This window comes from Chlorocebus sabaeus, chromosome 10 (assembly GCF_047675955.1).
Source record: "Chlorocebus sabaeus isolate Y175 chromosome 10, mChlSab1.0.hap1, whole genome shotgun sequence".
In the NCBI taxonomy this organism is placed as follows: domain Eukaryota; kingdom Metazoa; phylum Chordata; class Mammalia; order Primates; family Cercopithecidae; genus Chlorocebus; species Chlorocebus sabaeus.
In genome coordinates, this window is record NC_132913.1 from 103,922,299 (window position 1) to 103,931,543 (window position 9,245).

The 9,245-nt window shown below is 44.3% G+C and overlaps 1 protein-coding gene across 5 annotated transcripts in view; it reads left to right on the plus strand.

Moving 5' to 3' along the window:
- Window positions 1-6,513, plus strand: part of SMARCAL1 (SNF2 related chromatin remodeling annealing helicase 1) — a 65,778-nt gene extending 59,265 nt beyond the window's left edge. For all 5 annotated transcript variants that reach the window (XM_073020061.1, XM_007966205.3, XM_007966206.3 and 2 more), the window contains 3 exons: window positions 358-458; window positions 1,770-1,866; window positions 6,197-6,513. In XM_073020061.1, the coding sequence (XP_072876162.1) occupies window positions 358-458; window positions 1,770-1,866; window positions 6,197-6,436 (438 nt within the window). In that variant the 3' untranslated portion in view covers window positions 6,437-6,513. The remainder of the gene's footprint in view (window positions 1-357; window positions 459-1,769; window positions 1,867-6,196) is intronic.
- Window positions 6,514-9,245: the final 2,732 nt, after the last annotated feature.

The following is a 9,245-nucleotide window of genomic DNA, read 5'->3' on the forward strand; positions in this document are numbered from 1 at the left end:
GAAGTGTGTAGGCCTCCATCACTGGCCCCCCCCCATGCAGCCCGATGGCAGAGCCTGTGCCTTTTCATTTGCAGCACCTAGCTCAGTGCCCAGCACCGAACGGCCACCTGCAGATCTTCTGTTCCAGATTCCAGTTCCCCAACCAGGGCTGTTTTGGGTTCTCTCTTTTGTTAAAGCGGCAGGTCATTTGTAGGTCTCAGATGGTGAAGTGCAGGTTATTTCTCGGTCTGAGACAGTGAAGTGCTTTGAGGAGGGAGGGTTGTGGTAGGGCTGGAAATGGGGTGGAGAGGCTACCTGCTATGGTGGGTGGAATTGCTTCAGGCCTTTACCTGCCTGTCTCGATTTCTGGACACACAGGTGCTGATCCAGGCTGAGGACCGCGTGCACCGCATTGGACAGACCAGCTCCGTGGGCATTCACTACCTCGTGGCAAAGGGCACAGCTGATGACTACCTTTGGTATGTTTGGCTGCATGGCCTGGCAGTTGGAGTTGAACAAGGGTGGAAGCTGATGATATATTTACTTTGCTCCCTAAGTGCTTCTGCTTTTGCTAAGTAAGGTCTTTAAGGATCTATAGAAAATTGACTAGTGGCCAGGCGCAATGGCTCACATCTGTAATCCCAGCACTTTCGGAGGCTGAGGCGGGCAGATCACTTGAGGTCAGAAGTTCGAGACCAGCCTGGCCAACAGGGTGGAACCCGGTCTCTACAAAAATACGACAAAATTAGCTGGGTGTGGTGATGCACACCTGTAGTGCCAGCTACTCGGGAGGCTAAGGCAGGAGAATCACTTGCACCTGTGAGGCAGAGGTTGCAGTGAGCTGAGACTGAGCCACTGCACTCCAGCCTGGGTGATAAGGTGTGTCTCTGTCTCAAAAAAAAAAAAAAGAAAACGAAAATTGACTAGTAATGCCCTCCTGCTTTCATCATGACCATATTTGGCCTCCCTCACTAGTGTTCACTGGTGGCTTGCAGGGTGCATGTGGAATCTTATAGCAATAAGGGGTTGTGACTCCTTTTCCTGCTGGTCTGAGGCAGGGAGAGGTGCCGATTGTGACAAAATGTAGATGGAATTTAGTTTGTAAAACACCCTGTTTCCAGACGTGAAGGCATTTGTTAGGACAGGGTGACAGTTTTTTGCCTTTTATGATGTGCATTTATCTGGTGGGTACATCTTACATTGCTGCTGCTGGACCACAGGGAGGAAGTGGCTTACCCTGGACCATGTAGTGTACTTCGTTAGCAGAGCTGGAGTAAGATTTTCAACCTGGGGGTTTCTGTCTGTTACCTAAGTGGAAAATCTCAAAAAGCTTCTTCCCCTCATCTCCCTCTTCCTGATATTAAATTTCTTGATTATCTCATTCATTTCCACTGCTTGTCTCTGTTTCCAGCCTTATGACTAAGGAGTCTTCCCTTTGCAATGTGTGTGGGCCACTCCTACTTCCCTCTGTTTAGTGGATTCGTTAATTAGGCAGCTCATAACACTACCAGATTCAAAGTTGTGTTGTAATGAGGCAGGATTTATTTCCTACACATCTTCCATTAGAAAGAATATGGAACCTGATGATATTCTTAGCCCTAAATTGGAGTTTTTACAAATGAGAGGGGGCAAATTTTTCAACATGGATGTTTGCGCCTTGAGAGATGCAAAGATGTGAAATTGTGAACAAGCCGTGGTCCCATAAGAACAAGGAGGAGGGTGGCTTCATTTTCTTTAGTCTGGTGGTTCTGCACAGGTTGTATTCACTGCAGCTTATTTCTCCCCAACAGGCCCCTGATTCAAGAGAAGATTAAAGTTCTGGCGGAAGCTGGGCTTTCTGAGACCAATTTTTCAGAAATGACAGAATCCACTGATTACCTCTACAAGGTAATGCCAGCACATGGCTCTTCACCCCTGGAGCAGAGGGAGGCATTAAGCTGTCTGCCAAGTCTTTGGGTCCTGAGTAGGAGGATGTGAATCACTCCTAGGGACCTCCCCTAGCCCCAGAGCTGAAAACAATGGCCTGCAGTCATTCTCAGTTGAACCATGCATGCATCACTTTATGGGGAAGTGATGGCATTAGCTCCTACAGCTGCTGACATTCCCGCACAGACTCCGAATGCTGCCTCTTCAATCAGACCATTAGAAACTGACAAAACTCCCCATGGCAAATGTTGAATTGTTTCAGAAAGTACACAGCAACACCACACATAGGGCTGCCACAGGAATGTGTCCCCAGCACAGAATGGGGAGTGTTTAAAATAGGGTACTGGCTTCACAGAACATATTTTCCCCTCTGTCATTTTATTTTATTTTCAGTGTCTCCCCACTTTATAGAGGGGTAAACTGAGACATGGCAGTGCAGTAGGCTTGCACAAAGTCACAGGGCATGTGAAGCCAGCCCAAGGAAGAAGGCTTCCTGACTTGGCCCAGCATTCTTCTTTTGAGTTCAGCCCCTTGTTGTAGAGGAGTATAAGAGGCATCCCTCCATAACCAGGCAGGCCTTGTCAAAGGTGCTGAGGGGGAAGGCTGTTGCCTCTGGACGGGACAGCCCTGGGCCCATCATGCCTGCCTGCTCAGTGCTCCAGCCCAGTGGCTGCCACAGACTCTTCCTCCCCCATTTCAGTGAAACACAATGGAGGGAGCAAGAGACCCAGAGCCTTTCGAAAGCTTGTTTTCCTTCCCCAGCTTGGATTGTTGGCCAGAAGGTGAAAACTAGGAGTATGGCCTCCTCGAGCACAGCTCATGGTTGAACTGTTTCTGCCAGAGCTTGAATCAGGTCTGAGCCTCATGCAGAAAGGGGCCTTACGGTAGCTTATCAGGAAAGTGAAGCACCTCCTCCTTCCTGTGAAATCACCATCAGAAGTTGAGTTAGGGCAAGCGTGGTGGTGCACACCTGTAGTCCCAGCTACTCGGGAGGAAAAGGTGAGGATCATTTGAGCCTAGGAGGTCAAGGCTGTAGTCAGCCATGATGGTCACTGTACTCCAGACTGGGCAACAGAGCAAGAGCCTGCCTCAAAAAAAAAAATAAATAAAAGGAAAAGAAAAAGAAAGAAAAAAGTTTAAATAAATGAGAAGTTGAGTTAAATCTTATCGTTGACACCAAGACTTAAGACTCTGTGGATCTGCTCATTCACTTACATTTATTTAGCAAATAAATTCTTTCTTTGCAAGAATTTATTTGCTAAATATTGGGATAAATAAGACTCATATTTTTAAATACAGATTGCAAATTATACTTTCAGGCATATATAGTTAATAAGCCAATTTTAAAACAACCTTATTTTTAAGCTTTTTAAAGAACTCTCCAGTTCAGCTGAATGGTAAATGGTAACAGAGCCTAGGTTATCATATGCTTTTTGAAAAGAAAGAGCCTGAGCAGGTATAGTGGCTCAAGCCTCTAATCCCAGGCCGAGGTGGGCAGATGGCTTGAGCCCAAGAGTTTGAGACCAGCCTGGGCAACATGGTGAAACCCCCATCTCTACAAAAAATACAAAAATTAGCCAGGCATGGTGGCACATGCCTGTATTCCCAGCTACTCAGGAGGCTAAGGCAGGAAGATTCCCTGAACCTGGGAGGCAGAGATTGCAGTGAGCCAAGATCACACCACTGCATTTCAGCCTAGGCAACAGAGCTAGACCTTGTCTCAAAAAAGAAAAAAAAGCCTAGTTTTAAAGGAGTCTCACTTGAACTCATTTATTCCTCCTTGCCTTTCTCTTACTCTAAATTAGTTAAGAATTTCTACCTAAAATATAAGTACAAGGTAATATCAATGAGTTTTCTCAATATTTATTTTGATTAATAACTATATCAATTTATTTTTTAATTAAGATGAGGCTGAAAAATTTTAGCAAACTACTAGAAAAAGAAAATGTTGCTTCCAATATAGGAGACAAAAGCAGAAGAGGTTATATCTCACTGAGATAGGCTTCCTTCTGAGAGGGGAAATGAAATATTAATCTGATCTTGGAACTCGCTTCCAATTAATTATGCATGCCCCAAGTTAGCATACAGTATTGCCATCATCATAATCAAATGCACATTAGCAGCTTTTTCTACTTGGAATAGGCTGCCTTACAGGGTGGCATTTCCTTGACATTGCAGGCATTCAGAAAGAGGCTGATGAGGGCATCCTGGAGGAGGACATGTGGGTTATTTGGGGGTCAACCTTGATGATCTTTCATATCACTTCCCTCTCTGCAGGGCTGGGATCCTGAAAGGCTAGGAGATTTTGGGAGCAGGTTAATTGAATAATCTGAAGTTCTTAAGTGACAGGCTGTCATCAGTTTTCAAGGAACCCTCCTTCACCATTGTGGAGGGATTTGGTTAAGGAATAGTAGAGAAACAGTGGCCAGCTGGCAAAGATCTGTACGCTGTTTGCAATGGAAAGAAACCTGAGGCAGGAAGTGCAGTTGAGCTGTTGCAAATCCATGCAGTACCAAGTGATGTGGCCCAAGTAAAGATGGTGCCTAGAAGGAGAGAGGAGGGAACTGATGGGGGGAACAAACTTGCATGAGCCGAGGACTCTGCCTGGATGATTTCCACCTGGGAGACTACGAGAATGCAGGTAGACTATAAAAAATAGACTTACGGGAAGAGAAGCTGCTTTGGGAGTATAGGAGAGAGATGAAAGACCATTGATTTTTTATATTTATTTATTTATTTATTTATTTATTTATTTATTTATTTAGAGACAGGGTCTCACTCTGTCACCCAGGCTGGAGTACAGTGGCACTACCCCGGCTCACTGCAACCTCCACCTCCCAGGCTCAAGTGATCCCCCGATCTCAGCCTCCCAAGTAGCTGGAACTACAGGCGCACGCTGCCAACACCTGGCTAATTCTTTGTATTTTTGGTAGAGATGGGGTTTCGCCATGTTGCCCAGGCTGATCTCTAATTCCTGAGCTTAGATGATCCCCCCGCCTCAGCCTCCCAAAGTGCTGGGATTACAGGTGTGAGCCCTCACAGCCAGCCTTATTTTTATTTATTTATTTACTTATTTTGAGACAGAATCTCCCTCTGTCACTCGGGCTGGAGTGCAGTGGCGTGATCGTGGCTCACTGCAACCTGTACCTCACGGGTTCAAGCAATTCTTATGCCTCAGCCTCCCAAGTAGCTGGGACCACAGGTGTGCGCCACCATGTCTGGCTAATTTTTTGTATTTTTAGTAGAGATGGGGTTTCACCATGTTGGCCAGGCTGGTCTCAAACTCCTGACTTCAGCCGATCCATCCACCTCGGCCTCCTAAAGTACTGGGATTACAGGCAAGAGCCACTGTGCCCAGCCAAGAGATCATTTGATTTTAAACCAGTTTAGTTTTATGAAACTGTGGGATGTCAGTGGAGATATGGAAAATATACCTCTGGATTGAAAAATGGTCAAGGTTGGAAATTTAGATGTAAGAAAGATCGGCAGAGGGGTGATAGTGATTGTGTGTTGTAGTGGTATCCACTGGTCATGGTTTTAACACTACACCATTGTCATCAATGTATAGATGCTGTTGGTAGGTATTTTGATTATTTGTAATTTAAGGTAATCAGAATAGGTACACATATCTACTTATGAATATGTTAAATGTGTGTATGTTTTTTCCACCACTTTGAAAATTAGGTATAAGCCATGGCTGAACACAGAGATTTGGAAGTCTAGGGGGCTGGGCACATGGTGGCTCACACCTTCAATCCCAGCATTTTGGGAAGCTGAGGTGGGCAGATCGTTTAAACTCAGGAGTTGGAGACCAGTCTGGGCAACATTTAGTGATATCCTGTCTCTTAAAAAAATTTAAAAATAAAAATAAATTTAAAAATAGAGATTTAGAAGTTGAATTACACCTTAACTGACCCTTAGTAGAGAAAGGCTTTGGAGGAAATGAGATCTTGGGTGCTATTTCAGTATTGAAATAGTGATTTGGAAAGTTCGAAGGGATAAAACATTTCCAGCGTAAATTATAGTGTGAGAGCAGCTTCTTTGCACTCACAATCATTTCTTTTTCCTAACCCTGTGAGGGCAGAGAGGGTAAGATGTCAGACACTAAAACAATGAGGCTGCTTTAGTGATGGTTTGCTGAGATGATGTGCACTTGCCATCATGTAGCTCCCTGACACCATAAAATGTGTGGTCTCTCATCTTTATATTCTCCCATCAGCCCCAGTGGAGGAGAGTCAGTGTTGGAGCTTGGATTCTTCCTTTTATATTTTCTTTTCTTTCTGTGATGAAGGACCCAAAGCAGCAGAAGATCTATGACCTATTCCAGAAGTCCTTTGAGAAAGAAGGAAGTGATATGGAGCTCCTGGAAGCAGCAGAGTCCTTTGACCCAGGAAGTGCTTCAGGAACATCTGGAAGTAGTTCCCAGAACATGGGAGACACCCTAGATGAAAGCTCATTGACAGCCAGTCCACAGAAGAAAAGGAGATTTGAATTTTTTGATAACTGGGACAGCTTTACCTCTCCCCTATAAAAGGGGCAAAAAGAAAAAAAATAAAAAGTATTTTTAAATCATGGAATTAAAATAAAGTAATGTATTTTGTTTTAAAACTTTTTGCACTTCTCTTGCCATTGCAGCAGTGCCTGTGCCTGTGTCCAGGCTCAGCAGGAGACCAGGCCGAGCATCAACTTTCCATTCCTGTGTCGTTATGTATGGGCTTGCTTGGGGTCTTAACCTCCGCTCTTCTGGCTTAGGGATGGACACAGCAAGTCGTAGTAGTGGGTAATTCATGTTCTCTAAATAATGAGGTCCTTCCTACACAGTCCCCATAATCTAGAATTTTAAAATTTACTGACTCAACAAATATTTATAGGGCACCTAATTTGTGCAGGCACTGTCCTAGGTGCTGGCAGTTGTTCATTCAACAAAAGACAAAGTATGAGCCTTTGTGGAACTTATGCAGTGGGAGAAGCAATGGTTGTAGGTTCTCTTTTCCAATACAACTCTTCATGGACACTGAAATTTGAATTTTATTAATGTTCATGTATCACAAATTATTCTTTTTTTTCTGCCATTTAAAAATGTAAAAACCATTCCTTGTTTACTAGCTGTACAGAAACCGACAGTGGGCTGGAAGTTGTTCACTGCCCAAAGTTGCCAACCCTGGTTTAGAGCAGCATGGTCCAATAGTAATGTAATGCAAGCTGCATATGTGATTGTAACTTTTCTAATAGAAGATTTCAATTTAAGATTAATAATATAGGGAGGCTGAGGCAGGAGGATCACCTGAGGTCAGGAGTTCAGGACCAACCTGACTAACATGGAAAAACCCTGTTTCTACTAAAATTACGAAATCAGTCAGGTGTGGTGGTGCATGCCTGTAATCCCAGCTACTTGGGAGGCTGAGGCAGGAGAATCGCTTGAACCTGGGAGGCGGAGCTTGCAGTGAGCTGAGATCACGCCATTGCACTCCAGCCTGGGCAACAAGAGCAAAACTCTCAAAAAAAAGATTAATAATATATTTAACCCAATAGATTAAATATGTTATTTCAATTTACAAACAATATTTAAAAATTATTAATGGGAAATTTTACATTCTTGGGCTGGGCGCAGTGGCTCATGCCTGTAATCCCAGCACTTTGGGAGGCCAAGGTGAGTGGATCACTTGAGTTCAGGAGTTCCATACCAGCCTAACCAACATGGAGAAACCCCATCTCTACTAAAAATACAAAAATTAGCCAGGTGTGGTGGCTTGCGCCTGTAATCCCAGTTACTCAGGAGGCTGAGGCACAAGAATCACTTGAACCTGGAAGGTGGAGGTTGCAGTGACCCAAGATCGTGCCACTGCAATCCAGCCTGGGCAACAGAGCAAGACTCTGTCTCAAAAAAACAAATAAGAAATTTTACATTCTCTTTTCTGAACTAAGTCTGAAATGATGTATTTGACATGGGCAGCATCTCGATTTCGGCTAGCCACAGGTTTCACGTGCCCAGTAGCCATGTGAGACTGGTGGCTCCTGTGTTGGACAGCTCTGGTTTAGAGAGTGATGAGGGAGTAGGATGTCATGTGGGGAAGAGCAATAGTTGATAATGTTGAGGAGAGGGACAGAATGATGCAGAGCTCATAGGCCATAGAAAGGAATCTGGGTTTAATTCTGAATATGAATGGAAGCCACCAAATGGCTTTGAGCAGACATATGAGGCAATCTGATTATATTTTTAAAACTTATAAAATTAAAAATATATATATATTTATTTATATTGTCCTGCAGGACAATATATTTATAAATATAAAATTTATATATTTATACTGTCCTGCAGGCAGTTGGATGTGTGAGTCTTCAGACTGTGGAAAAAAATATATATATATATAATATATATATATATATTTTTTTTTTTTTAAATAAAGACATAGCATCTCACTATGTTGCCAGACGGGTCTCAATTCCTGGCCTCAAGTGATCCTACCACCTCGGCCTCCCAAAGTGCTGGGACTACAGGTGTGAGCCACTACGCCTGGCCCTTTTTTATTTTTTATAAATATAATCAGGCCCAACATAGCAACACCCTGTCTCTATTTAATAAAATAAAATAAAAAGTATTTCACGCCAATGCATGAGCAGAAAATAGAGCAGGAAAGGTGGGCAGAGGGAACGCTTAGGTAGGAAGCTATGAAGCTATTGTGACTATCCATGGGGTTGCTGCTGGAGTGTGGCTGAGTATGGGCTGCACCATGGAGGAGATGAGAAGTAGTTGGGTTCTGGACGTATTCTGAAGGAAGCGATGGAACAATATGTGTAGATAGATTGACTGTGGGGCATTTGTGGAAGAGAGGCTGGGACTTTGGTGTTGGCCTGAGCAACGTGGTAAGAGAAGAAAGAGTGGGAAGGGGAGGTTGGGGTGCCGGGTAAAATCAAGGGTTTGGTTGTGGACTTGTTGAGTTTGAAATGGCTGGGAGATAATCTAGCAAACTTGGAGACACCCCACCCAGATCTCCTTCAAGGAGGGGCTTGCTCAGCTGTGGGGAGTGAAGCTGGCAGATGACTTCCACCTGGCCACAACTGGTCTGCAGAAAGCCACTTTGTCTGAGGTCACACCCTTCTTAAGGCAGCTTGCATCCATGACTGAGCAAGGCAGGGCACAAAGGCTGGGCCACTTTGGACCGATGCAGGGCAGCTCTGATGAAATACTTAACATCGTGTTACAAGTGCCTGCATATTCAGTACAGGAACATGCTATATAGGTTTGTAGCCTAGGGGCAATAGGCTAGACCATACAGCCCAGGGACAATGTCCTGGGCAGTATTCGCTGCAGAGCTCCCTGCTCCCTTCCCCCTGCACCC